Source organism: Equus quagga, chromosome 4, assembly GCF_021613505.1.
Source record: "Equus quagga isolate Etosha38 chromosome 4, UCLA_HA_Equagga_1.0, whole genome shotgun sequence".
Lineage (NCBI taxonomy): Eukaryota > Metazoa > Chordata > Mammalia > Perissodactyla > Equidae > Equus > Equus quagga.
The window spans coordinates 135,149,062-135,163,329 of record NC_060270.1 but is presented as its reverse complement, the minus strand read 5'-3'; the positions used below and the strand labels follow the sequence as shown (position 1 = coordinate 135,163,329).

Here is a 14,268-nt window from a genome sequence, read left to right as displayed (position 1 = left end):
TGGGTTATCAAAATGATCATCCTAAGTGACTCTGCCTGTGTCTACCGCTAAGAGGTGCTAAGCTTCTCTGCCTTTGTAAAGAGCAACCTGAACTGACACGTGAGGTCTATCAAGATGTATATCATCCTCTACAGCAGGTTTCTCTTAAGGCCCTTAAATGAAGTATAACAGAACAGTTCTTTTAAGAATACTACCTTTCGTTTCATATTTTACCTCATAAACTTTAATCTGTTATACATTTCCATTCTCATATGCTGGAACTGTTTTGTCTGTACTGTATCCTCAGTGCCTAGCACTTCCTTGCCCTTGGTGGGTACTTAGAAATGGTGGGTGCTTAGATACATGAATGAAATGAAAAATAGATCACACTATATTCTAACCAAGTCTCTTAAGGACAGCTAAAGGAATACAGATATCTGAGATGCTTAGCACAGAAAAGGATGAACTTACTTTTGAGAGAGTTTGTTCTCTAGGAAGTCCAACAGAAGAAATGGAAATAATGCAAATTTTTGTGGAGCAATTTAAAGGAGAGATGTATTTTTACAGGAAAGGTACAAAGTTGCTCATTTGAAAAAACATGGAGGTTAATGAAAACATATACAAACCCAAACTGGCAAAGTGGATAGAAATAGCTTCCTTCCAAATGATGATCTGAAGTTTTAACAAATCTAATAACATAAAGTACATCCAAACAGACTTCCGTGGATTAAATTTAATACAATTGTACATTCATGCTGTGGTGGTAACAACTTTCACATTATTTGTATGACTACTTTTCTCAGTTGGCTCTTTCATGACACAAACACAAAGGCACAATCCAAAAGGATACATTAACATTTACAATAGTTTAAACAAAAATGGAGAACAAATTTGAAGTATTAAACAGAATATCTGAATATGGGTCAACTTGAATATATTTTCATTCTAAGAAAATATTTCTACTTTTTAGGACTGTCTCATTTTGATGCAATGGCACTCCCAGGTGTCCAGTGAGTTATTCTTAATATTCATTCAACATATAATAATTATGATAAAGCATTCACATGACTGGATAGCTAAAGAACCCAGATTTTTAAGTAGCTCAGATGTTTTAATGAATCCTTCTGCTAAAAGTCCTACATTTTCCATTTTAGTCGATCCTGTAAAAATGAATACCTTTCCTTCCCCCCCTCATTAGAGCATTCAGTAACTTAGCAATTTTACATTAGATACACATGAGTTTTAGCAAGGATTATTAAACATATTGAAAGAAGCCATCCAATCAATCATAGTGCTTTAAGACAAGGGAATAAATAAAATGCTAGATCAAGCTGACTTCTTCCCTCGTTAGGAATTTTTGGTCTCAAAAGAAACAGCAGGTATTTAAAGAAACAAGCAATATAAAACTACTTTGTCCTAAAAAAAAAAATAAGAAATACCATTGAGAGAGAGTAGTAGTTTACAGAATTAAGGGAGGTTATTTTTAAGCATTTGGTAATTAATCTTTTCTCCTAGGTCTCTGAATATTTGGAATGTATTTATAGAGTCATTAAGATATAATTCTGGGAAGAATCCAAGAAATTAACATTTTAATTCTATATTGTTTTATAAATTTAGGTCCTCTGGGTTATTAAGATATTAAGCTTCAGTGTCAATCTTTTTCAGTCTGAAAGCAGCATGTTACTTCCCTCCCTCATTATTTCACGACCTGCAAAAGCTAGTTATTAATAAACAATAAAAAATGACCACTCATCTATTACTGTAATCACACAGCCATGATTCAATGTAGGCTGACATTCAATAGATCTTGGTTTCTCAAAATGTATTTAATCTAGGTCAAGAAAAACGGGCAGAAGGAGACCTCATCCAAATTATGTAGCAGTGTTAAGCAAATTCAGTTTTGAAGCCAAAATTAAATCATTTGTGTCTTCAAACTTTCCCTTGTAACTTTTCTTATAGCAATATAATTTTGCATTTTGGCCAAAGAGAGCTGCTTTCTTTTGGCAGACAAAATCATGCTTCTGGAGAAACACTGACTTAGATCTGTAGACTCTGTCTCCCTTTCAATAGAGCACTAACAAATACAGTATTATCTATCTATTTCACCTAAGTTGATCTCTTTCAAAAGACTGAAATGATGAAAAGATTTTAAATCTGCAGTATATTTTCATCCAGCATACATGTATATTTTCATCCAATATACATAATTATGTTCAATTTAAAACAATTTTCCAAAAGAACTGGTTTTTGGACAAGATTCAAGAAACTCCAAAATGTCTTATCCAAAAGTTGTCAATTAAAAAGTAAGCCACAGTGCTTAAGCGTAATGTTTTTAAAACTCAACTTTATGCTACTACACGTTCTTGGATATTTGGAAACAAATATATTTTGACTCTCAAGAAAAAACACTTGGTGGCATATTAAAGAATGACTCCATGAATTTACAAAACAGAAAAAGCAGGGTACAGTTATTCCAAAATAATGGAAAACATCAGTGTAACTTTGTTTGAAGAGACATGGAGTGTTTCCACTCAAAAGTTTAGAGTGCCAAAATTAGCTAATTACTGTTATAGTGTCACCAAAATTAGTTTCAAACATTACTCAAGAAAATAAACTATTTCCAACAATAACAATTTTAATTACCTTTTGTAAGGATTGTATTCTAACTTTCATTCTTAAAGGTCTTAAATCTCCTCATAGGATTATCACAAACCACCTTTTAGATTTCAAATGAACTAATTCTAACTCATTCCAAATAAAAACTGTTCACATTCACAAGCAAGAAATACTACTGCACATTACACTCATATTTTAGGAATGTGTGTTCCCCCCCAAAAAAACCACTGACAATGCATCTATGAATTACGTCTCATTATCTGAATTTATAGCATTCAAAGTGCTTATGCCCTTCCACTGAACAAGTACATTAATATTCTTGTAGTTTCAAAATACTTCATGAACCCTGAAGTGATTCTCTATGGAAGGAGCTTCCTTTGCAAAATGAATTTTGCTAGTTACCTGCATACCAAAATCTCCAAGTATCTGAACAAATTTCTTGTGCTCCTTTCCAATCCAAGATCTCATTGGATCACGTACTTGGTAAGGTGTTACATGGGTGTGAACAATAATCCCTGTTTGCGCAAATTCTTTCAAGACTTCTGGATAAGTAACCCAAGTATTGCTTCCTCCAGAATGACCACCATCCAGCCAGTACATTGTTCTTATGCTTTTGATAAAAGCATCTATGTTCTTGTCTTTCTTGGCTTCTTTCAATTCAAAAAGCAACTGATTCAAAACAACACAACCTTTACTGAATCCAATCAAAGTAAAAGATGCACCATTTAGTGATGGTGGATAAAAACTCACGGCAGACTCATCAAATTTTTCACAGGTCCTCTCTTTTTCTCCCTGGCAACCATTAGTAGTATGAGAAGAACTGGATCTACAATTAGATGCTTTGGAGTCCTTATTCAAATCTTTCACATTCTTCTTTGACAACAAACTGTTCTGACTCAAGTTAAAAGCATTAACTAATAATGCATAAAGGTGCTTAAAAGCTCCAAAGTCAGTATTGTGTTCTGGAGCACCAAACATATTGCTTTTCACAAAATTGTCATAGCAGCTGAATTTGTGCAAATGCATCCGAGAACACTTTATCACCCAAATATAGCTACTGGGGAATCGGTGGGCTAAGACGGTGGCAACATTTTCTAGACTCCAGTTTTCCCACTGATAATTCTCAGGATGACGAGTCATAATTTCATGGTAATTCTGAAAGGTAAGAAAGATGAAACAAGTATTAAATATACATTTATCTAAACGTATTTCCACAAAATAGTTTCCCATTTTTATTTTGGAGGAAGCTCAGATGTTATAATGACCTCTGGATAATGTAATAGAAATGAAAACTATAAATCTGTCATTATTTTCCGGTTATAAGATTTTGAACAAATCACTTCTTCAGTTTAAGCCTCAAATCCATCAAAGCAGAGGTTATAAGATATAGCTAAATAGCATAGCAGGAATTTTAAAAATGAAACACATTAGAAGGATTACAGAGATTTTTAATAAATTTTACTTAGTATACATACAGTTCCTAACACATTATCCAAAAATATAAATTTGGTTTATTAGACAGACTTTTTTCTTGCAGGGAAGACTCGCCCTGAGCTGACATCTGTTGCCAATCTTCCACTTTTCCCTCCCCAAAGCCCCGGTGCATGGCTGTGTATCCTAGCTGTAAGTCCTTCTAGCTCTTCTATGTGAGCCGCCAGCACAGCACGGCTGCTGACAGACGGGTGGTGTGGTTCCACGACCAGGACTGAACCCAGGCCGCCGCAGCAGTGAGAGCGCGAGCTTTACCAACCAGGCCGTCAGGGTTGGCTCTAGACAGACTTTTTGACCGAAACATAATTTTAAAGTATTTTTCTATTAAAGCTGCTATCCTGAACCCCTCCCTCTTTGGATTACTCTAACCTGAATGCTATGTTTAATTTCAATTTAGGTATTGCAAACAAAGCTGCAGTGAATGTTACAGAAAAATCTTATACATCTGTGATTACATCCTTAAATATGGAAAACTGGGTGGAAGGAGCTTCGTGATTTAAGGTTATTAGACTACAATACAGTGTTCCAGAGAAGTAGGTATCATTTTCCTTTCATCTTTGTTAAACTTCATAAGCACAGAATAACTAATTCTAAACTGAATTTACTGAAAACTTGGATGTTCGTATCTTTTGCCCTTTTTTATTTGAATCTTATTTACTCATAAGCATTCTATATATATTAATAGCTTTTTGTTTAGGTTCTAAGACATGCATGTAAATTTTGTTTTCCTTTTAATTTTTATTCATAATGGCTCTTTTAAAAAAAGAGAAATTCATTCAAATTTACTCATTTATTCTAATAAAATGTATTGGGTATCTACTGATTGGGCATGGATCATAAGAGACTAAACCTCTGCCCTCATGGAGCTCACACTCTCCGACAGAGATATACAATGAGTAACTCCGAAGTCAACAGAGCAACACTACCCAACAGAAATATAACAGGAGTCACACACAAAATTTTCTAGTAGCTACATAAAAAGTTAACAGGTGAAATTATTTTTAATATATTTTATTGAGCCCAGTATATGCAAAATACCATCATTTAAGCATGTAACCAATATTAAAAACTACTGAGAGATTATTACATTTCTTTTTCTTTCTAAGTCTTGGAATCCAGTGCATATTTTACACATACAGCACATCTCAATTTGGATGTAAATTTTCATCGGAAATACTTGATCTGAGTTGAGTTTTCATAAAACGTACGGTTGAAAAAGAAGATTCACATACCTAAGTTGTTCAAATAAAAGTTTTCCAGGGCCTGAATTGAGTATCAGTTTTCAGATTTACATTTAAAGTTAAATACAGTTGAAGGTTTAGTTCCTTGATTAGACCAACAACATTACAAATGGCCAGCGGCTGGACAACACAAAACATTAGATGGTATTAAGGGCAACGGAGTAGAATAAATAAAGCAGGGGAAAAGGAGCGCCAGATTCTGGAGAGGGTGGAAGATGATTATTTAAAACACAGGGTGCCCTCCAATAAGGCGAGACTTGAGAGGGACCTGAGGGACGGAGTGATGATATTTCAGGCATAAGGAACTGCGATGGCAAAAGGCCCTGAAGTGGAAGCATGCTTGGCGGAACTAAAACCAGCAAGGAGGCCAGCAAGCTCCAGTGCAGTGAACAAGGGGCAAAAGTGATCGCCAAGGAGGTCAGAGGGATTTTGTTGGGGAGGAGGCAAGGTGCTGATCATGCCTCATAAGACACGGTTAGGACCGACGGTGGCTTCTGCTCTGACAGGTGTGGAGCAGAGGGCTAATATAATCTATATTTTGAAAGGACTGCTCTGGTTCCTATGTGGGAAGGGGCAAGATTGGACACAGGGAAACCAATAGGAGGCCACTGAAGTATAATCTTGATGAGAGAAAGTGGCCTGACACAGAGTGGCAGTAGAAGCAAAGGTGGTAAGAAGGGGGCAGATTCTGAAGAAAGTTTGACAGTAGAGTCAACAGCATTTGCTGATGGATTGGACAGAAGGGGTGAGAGAAACAGAAGTAGAGTTGTGATTTTCCCTTATTTCTAACAGTCATATACAATATACATTGAACAGTTTTAAATGTACCTCTTTTGAACTAGTAATGTCACTTCTAGGAATTTATCTCAGTGATATACTTGCATACATGCATGAATAAATATGTATAAGGATATTTGTTTCTGCTTGAAAAGAATGAGGCAGCTCTATGAGTACTCACATGGCTTATAAAGTAAGAGCCAAAAACTCCTGTAGACTATGCTATCATTCATGTTGAAAGAAAAAAGTTTGCATCCGCATATAATGTCTCTGGAAGGATATATAAACAGTGGTAGCCTTGCAGAAGAAAAATGGGAGATTAGAGAGAATGGGATGAAAAGGAGACTTATTTTTCAATGAGTAACCTTAAATAAATGGAATTTTTAGCAATATGCACATTTTTTCTATTTAAAAAATTAAAACTAATAAAAGTAATACTCACTATAAAAATTTAGTCTATATACAAAGGTATAAGGAAGAGAGAAAAATCATCCATAAAAGCACCAATTTGAAATAATCACTATTAAAATGTTATTGTCTAGCATTCTAGTTTTCTTAGTATACATACATATATACAAGTGTGTACATAAGAGGGCATATTTACTTCTCCCTCAATGAGCTTACACATACCATTTTCACTTACAAATATAGTATAGGCATGATTCCATATAAATTGATAAATAAATGAAAAGCAACAGGATATACTGGAGTATATGAGGAAGCCATTTGGTTTAAAACTAATTCCTCCTGACCTTGTTTCTCCAGAAGGGCGTGACGTGGCCTGTTGAACATACACTGTACTTCTGCTTTAAATATTTAGTGTGTATCCCAAAGATAAGAAGGATGCCTTTACAGATAGAGATGTAACTTCCCCCATATTGGCATTTCTTTAAGGGTAAGCATCTCTCCCTAAGTAAGGATTAATTACTGACCTGCTGTGCTCACCTTGTGATCACTCAACTGCTGACCACTGATCTGTTGTGCTAACTCAGCATCTCATGACAACTGTAAAAGGGACGTTCCTATCATATGTGATGTGTACTCTTTGTTCCAAGATGGTATATAACCACTCTGTACACCTCACTTCTTCAATGCCCTTCCTTCCTTGGAGAAGGAAGGCCCCAAGCTAGTCCTCAGATCTGGCTCATAATAAAGTCACCCCAATTTTGATTTATTGATTGACTATGGATTATTTGTGTCAACAAAATAAATGCAGATTTGCATCATAATTTTTATACTTCCCATCAGAAAGATTAATACCAATTTACACTACCACTGGAAGTATGCAAGAGTGCTTATTTTCCCACATCCTACCCACACTGGCTACTAGCACTAACTTTTTAAAAATCTTTGCTACTATGATAAAGTGATGTCTTACTTTTGATTTAATTTGCATTTGTTTTGATTCTAGTCATGTTGAATAGTTTTGTATGTTTATTGGCAATTTTCATTTTTTTCTTTTGTCAATTCTCTATTCATTTCCTTAGATATTTTCCCAAAAGGATGCTCAAGTCCTTCTTAACAGTGTGTATCTCATTAATATTAATAGTTTGTCATATATGTTAAAAAATATTTTTATTCTCAGAAGGCTATCATTTAACTTTTTATGGATTCTGCTACTGCCTTCTGCACATCCAGACTTGTGAGAGATAAAGTTATCAGAGGAGCTTGGATGTGAAAGGGCTCATCTAAATCTCTTTTATAGCTAAGGAAACTGAGGTCCTAGAAGCTATACAGTTATTTATATGATACAGCTATTTAATGAGCCAAAATGAACTCAAGATTTTATGATTTTCAGTTTAGTCTCTACCACATAGGAGGTGCTAAATCTAAAAACTTGGCATTTTCTTTGGTTAGCCTCAGGTTACATGATCAGAAGGGGAAAATGCTCATACTAAGAACTGTGTATAGTGGAAGAGTGAAAGTGGGGTTGCTACTCTTGTGTCAAAGTCCAGATCTGAGAACAATGGATAAGCACTCCCATATTCTAAAAAGAGACACCAGACATCCCCATAGGACTTGCTGACAGGCAGTCAAAACCAGTTCTGCAACCCAAGCTATTAGCCATGGCCAGAATACATAAAAGGACAAAGACTCCGGGAAGATAGGGTTTTCTTTTGAGAGTTTTCATCCCAGTTGGAATGCAATGCACTTATTCTCCTTGAGGAGGCAGGGGTTGGGGCACACTTTCCCTCATCCCCAGGGAGGCAGATGGCAAGAGGAGCTCTTGGAGAGATTAAGGGGTGCTTACTCCATAGGCAGATGCTTGCTGAACTGCAAAAACTTATGGGCCCACCCCATACTGTTACTGAAGTAAAGGTACAAAGGATTGTTAGGAAAGCTTGACATGCGTCTCCAACACTTTGGAGACATTCATGATAAAGATTTAAGCTAGGTGGACTAGTCTTACAGCAGAATGAGGAAAGCGATACTGGGTACAAGCTGAACTTCCATCAAAAATGGGGCAAGGCAGCATATTTACTCAGCATAAAGTAGATATCCCACATAAGTAAGCTAGAAGGACCGTAACGGGAACCAGCCTAAGCAGGCTGCCTAACAACACAGGAAGCCCCAGGGAACACGGCCAGGTACAAAATAATAGAATATATATACACATACGTACATATGCACACACACACATGTATAGGCCTCTGCCTCCAGTTCCTGGCACAGAGCTCCTAAAAGCCTTGGAATTTGCCTGGGTGACAGGACTGTCTTTGTTCTAATGAGGTGACTCTTGGTGGGCTCCTGGATGGGGGCTAGTCACCAGAAAGCCCAAGAGACGATTACAAGTTTGGAACTTTCAGCCCCACTCCCCATTCTTCAGGGAGGGGCTAGAAACTGAGTTAAGGGGTGATCATGCCTCTGCAATGAAACCTCCATAAAAACTCCAAAGCACAAGTTTGGGCAGCTTCCAGGTTGGTGAACACGTAGAGGTGCTGGGAGAGTGGTGCACTCGGAGAGGGCACGGAAACTTGACGCTCCTTCCCACATATCTTGCCCTACGGATCTCTTCCATCTGGATGTTCAGTTGTATCCTTTATCCTATCCTTTCATAATAAATGGGTAAACAGTAAAGAGCTTCCCTAAATTCTGTGAGCCGTCCTAACAGATTAACCGACCCTGAGGAGGGAGTTGTAGGAACTCTAACTTACAGCTGTACAGGTGACAACCTGGGACTTGTGACTGGCATCTGCAGTGGGGGAAGGACAGTCCTAGGGGACTGAGCCCTTAACTTGTGGGATCTGACAGTGACTCCAGGTAACCAGTGTCAGGATTAAATTGAATTACAGGAGACCCAGCTGGTGTTGCAGAGAATTGCTTGGTGTGAGGAGAACCCCCCCCAACATCTAGTGTCAGAAGTGTTGTGAGTGTGGCAGCAGTGGGGCAGTAAAGGAGAGACACAGAGAAGTGAGTCGTTTCCTACTCACCAGGACATACACTCAGGACAGGGGCATCTATATATCCTAGCATTTAGGAAAGCAAAATTTTTTAAATGCTAAAAGTGGAAATGACCCAAATATTCATGAACTACTGAATTGGTAGACAAACTGTATATCACATACACAGAAAACTACTTGGCAGTAAAAAGGAATAAACTACTGATACAAGAAACAGTGAGAATGAATTTTAAAAGCATCATGCTGCATGAAAGAAGCCAGACACAAGACTACATACTATATGATTCCTAATGAAAATCTAGAAAAGGCAAAACTATACTGAAAGAAAGATCAGTGGTGGCCCTGGGCTGAGAAAAGAGACTGACCAAAGTGGGGCACAAGGGTGATGGAGACGTTGTATAACGTGACTGTGGTGGTTACATAATTGTAATATTTGTCAAAATTTATCATCAAATTGTAAGCTCACACTTAAGAAAAAGAGAGAGGTGAGTATAATTCTATATCTTGAGGCTTTAAAAAGCAAGATAACTCAAGAAAACTGAAACGCACCTACTTATAAAAATCCTGATCCCCCTCCAAAATCATTACTGATAAGAAAAACATCAAGAGGTACCTAATGAAGTATGAATTACTATAGCCTCAGCTTTCCTGAGATTCAAATGATGACAGGGCAAGTATAGAATAAAGGACATACAACAAAAGATGACTGCGAAAGGAACATCAAGAAAGTAATGGCAGAGCTAGCCCTGATGGCCTAGCGGTTAAAGTTCGGCGCACTCAACTTTAGCAGCCTGGGTTCTGTTCCCATGCACAGAACCACTCCACTCATCTGTCAGTAGCCGTGCTGTGGTGGCGGCTCCTATACAAGAGCTAGAAGGACTTACAACTAGAATATACAACTATGTACTGGGGCTCTGGGCGGGGGGCGTGGAGGAAGATTGGCAACTGATGTTAGCTCAGAGTGAATTTTACTGAGCAAAAAAAAAAAAGGTAATTAGGATTTAAAATTACATGAACAACCAGATCCAATTAATACCAAATAATGAATCTGTGTTAAGGTAAGGTGAAACTTCTAATGGTACCCTACCAAAGTTCTGTTTGGCCTTATTCTGTTCAATATTTATCCAAATTAAGAATAAAGATATGGAAAGAAAACTTATTTAATCTACATATGATACAAACCAAAATAAGGGTTCTAAAAGGATCAATGCACTAAAAAGATGAACTGTATCTAACAGGGTAAATGTCATAAGGATAAACAATAGGCTCAAAAGAATCAAGTGCAAAAATATGGATCAGGAAATCTGAGCCTAAAAGTATTTCATATAATAATAGCCAAGACTTACCAAGCACTTGAGGCACTGTTCAAAGCAACTTACATATATTCATTTATTCAACAAGTTATCTACTGAAAAACAACTACGTGCCAGTCACTCAGCATCACAGATATACCAGTGAAGAAAACAGACATGAAGCTTACGTTGCAGTGGTGGAAAACAGACAAAAACCAAAATGAGTGCCTAATACAGTAAACGAAATGGATAAAGTAAAGCAGAAAAGTTGACATGCATCCTGTGCATATGTATGATTATTAAATAGGACGCCTTCACTGTGAAGACAACTTTTGAGCAGAGACTTGAAACTGGAGAGGTAAGGAATCCTACAGACACCTGCAGGAAGATTGCTCCAGGCAGTGCATGTGAAGCTTTGAGGTGAAGTGTGCCTACCACAAGCAATATGAAGGCTAGTGCAGCTGGAGCAGAGCAAAACAGAAAAAGGAGACAGTCAGGAAAGTAACAGGGTGCAAAAAGAAAAAGACAGTGAAGGGCCTTGCCGGCCATCAAGAGGTTTCCTGCTTTTACCCAGTGACGTGGGAAGCTGTGGGGGAGTTCTGAGCAGAGGTGTGGTAGGATGTGACTTACATGGTAAAATGATTATTCTGATCACTTCTAGATACATTTAGAAAGTCAGGCCACTTTATTTGTTGATGGATTAAGATATGAGGTGTGAAAGAGGCCTAAAGGATTAACTTCAAGATTTCTAACTTGAGCAACTAAAAAGGAAGAGCTTCTCTTAGCTGAGATGAGGGAAACTGCGGGAATAATAGATTTAGGAGCAAAGATGCAGAGATTTTAGGTTTCAGATATTTATTTAATATCCAAAAGGAAACATGGTGTGTGCAAGTGGTAAGTCTAAAGTTCCAGAATATGTCTAGGCTAGATAGACAAATGATGAAAGCTGTCAGAGTACAAGTAGTATGAAAGCCACAAGACCGACAGAGATCACTAAGGGAGTGAAGGCAGACAGAGGGTAAGTCCAATCATTAAAAAGGTCACCAGAAAGATGAGAAGAGACTGTAACTCACTGGGTATTCACACATTTAATCCTCATTGATATCCTATACATTATTATTCCTATTTTATAGTTGAGGTAGCTGCAATTGGTCAGAGATGTTAGACCTAAAAAACGTAAAATCAGGGTTCAAACCTAAGAAATCTGGCCTCAAAGCCTTTTGATGCATTATCCTCCATTTCTGCTCAAAAAGACCTGGGTTTTTAGAGCACATCATACTGTGCATAAATCAACAGTATATCACTGTCCAAAAGGCTAATGGAATCTCAGCCTACATAAAGAAATGGAAAATGTCAAAATGAAAGGAGATATTACTCTAACTGCATTTAGCCCCTTACACCTCATCTGCAGAACTGGCTGGCACACTTTAAATACATGCAGTAGGCAGGTGCTCAGCAAAGGTTAGTTGTTATTACTGTCATCATCGCCGTTATTACAGATGTACACACAGTAGCTGGTCCACAAATCTCTGCAAGTCGCTGTCAGCAATGTCATGCTCTTTTCCCAAACTGAGCAAAAGGGCATCAACTGAGTAAATTAAGTTTCTTCTCTCAAATATAAATATTAGATTTTCCATAGTTTTTATCGGCAGTCAACTAGTTCAGTCAATTATTTTGAGGGTAAGAGAAAACACTACATATATCTTAACCATCATTTGGCACAAAGTTACTAAGTATATCGTTTTGAAGCATCAATTTTAAAACAATAAACTAATAATGTTTCATGGTATAAGAAATACATCTAGGCAGATTCTAGCTGTCCCTGTCTACACCAGCACTATCCAACAGAACTTCCTGTAATGATGCAAAGGTTCGGTGGGAACGCTCTGTATTCACGCTGTCCATGACAGCACACACAAACCTTGGGTGTTACCGAGCACTTGAAATGCAGGTAGCGCGACTGGGGACCTGGATTTATTTAAGTTAATTTAAATAGCCACATATAGCTAATGGCTACCGTATTAGACAACACAGTTCTTGATTAAGATCTAGATTAAGACCCAGCTTTCCAGGACAAGTATCCACGGATATTTGCCTGCAGCTATAAAATTAATAATAAAGATAAAATCACACACAAAAACAAAAGCGCAGAATTTAGGCGAGCATCAAAATACTGGCATGCTTAGTAATTACTGTCCCTTTTCTTCCACCCACCCTCCCTTTCTTAGGGTTATGGAGTGTCATACCCTTGCAATAGTCTTTTGTTTACTTGTTTGCTTTTCAATTACTACCAGCGTTTTCGGGAACACTACGTGCTAAGTTAATTTAAAAGCCATCTCCCTATCTCCTGCGCGCGCACAGACACTCCTCTGAGAAACCAACTTATAGAATGAATATACATTATGCGTCTCGTTCCTTCCATGTCTCAAATTCCACTCCCTCGAAGCCTGGACTGACAGCTGGCTCTTTCGAGGTCCTAACCTCCAAGGACACCCTCCCTCTGGGGCTCCATGAGGAGGGGCCGGGGTGTGGAAGGTGCGGTTGAGGGGTCCGTGGAGTAACAGCAGAGCCACCCCCGGGAGTCCATGTGTGGGTGTGTCCGGGCGAGGCAAGGACCTGGGCACAACCACGAGAGCGGGATCTAGGGAATGCGCATATGCCCGAGAGGAGGGAACAGGTGCCCAGGCAGGCCCCAGGTTACCTGCACATCCCCGGGGAAATAGAGAACGTGGTGCTGGGGCGGCGGCTGCGGCTCCTCCTTCGCCCGGTCGGCAGGGAGGTCCCGCCGCTCCGGTCCCTCCGCCGCCGCCGCCAGCAGGAGCAGCTCGTTGCTGCGCTGCGGGTCGGCTCCCGGCACCGCGGGCAGCTGCAGGCAGGACTGCCGGCGCCCCTCGGCCGGGGGCGCGCATCGCGCACCGCTGCTGCCGCCCGGGTTCATGGCTGCGGCCTGAGAGCCGGACGCGGCGATTCCGATTCCGAGCTGCGGCAGCAGGAGCAGCAGCGGCGGCGACCGCAGCAGCCTGAACCCCCACATGGGTCGCCGCCGCCGGAGCGGTTGCGGGGGGTGGGGGAGGTCCCGAGGGAGGGACTTGGGCCTCGCGCCCAACGGCAGGCGGCAGGGGCCCGCGCGGGACTCGGCGCGGGGGCAACGACGGCGTCAGAGGCCGACGTCCGCGCGCAGCGTGCGTAAGGGAGGGCGGGTGTGCGCGAAACCCGACCCGAGTTCCCGGAGAGGGCGGTGGGGGCGTGGCCCGAGGGAGGACGTTTGTGATTGGTGGGTTCTGCCGCGGCGGGAAGTTCGAACGGAAGTCTGGGGAAGAGCCGGAGGAGAACAAAAGAAAAGGGAGTAAATGAACCACCGACTCCGAGCCCGCAGGGCTGCAGTTGTGACGCATGCACAGCAGCAAGGGCGGCCCGAGGGTCGCTGTCCAATAATCGAGAGTAGAGAGTTTTGAGTTTACCGTGCACCCG

The 14,268-nt window shown here is 39.8% G+C and overlaps 2 protein-coding genes across 2 annotated transcripts in view; one reads left to right on the top strand and one right to left on the bottom strand.

Annotated features, from left to right (window-relative positions):
• Positions 1-4,676, top strand: part of TYW5 (tRNA-yW synthesizing protein 5) — a 28,441-nt gene extending 23,765 nt beyond the window's left edge. Inside the window, exon 8 of the mRNA XM_046658622.1 lies at positions 4,484-4,676. Within this exon, the coding sequence (XP_046514578.1) occupies positions 4,484-4,581 (98 nt within the window). The 3' untranslated portion in view covers positions 4,582-4,676. The remainder of the gene's footprint in view (positions 1-4,483) is intronic.
• C4H2orf69 (chromosome 4 C2orf69 homolog) lies at positions 270-13,918 on the bottom strand. The gene is made up of 2 exons (XM_046658620.1): positions 13,499-13,918; positions 270-3,750 (listed from the first exon to the last, which is right to left on the bottom strand). Exons 1-2 carry the CDS (start codon positions 13,829-13,831, stop codon positions 2,923-2,925), a joined length of 1,161 nt encoding a protein of 386 aa, XP_046514576.1. The 5' UTR covers positions 13,832-13,918; the 3' UTR covers positions 270-2,922.
• Between the last annotated feature and the right edge of the window lie 350 nt (positions 13,919-14,268).

Excerpts from the sequence above, each read along its gene's own strand:
- C4H2orf69 (XM_046658620.1), bottom strand. The coding sequence starts at position 13,831 with ATGTGGGGGTTCAGGCTGCTGCGGTCGCCGCCGCTGCTGCTCCTGCTG. Across the intron at positions 3,751-13,498 it reads ATTTCCCCGGGGATGTGCAG|AATTACCATGAAATTATGAC; the intron begins GTAACCTGGGGC and ends CTTACCTTTCAG.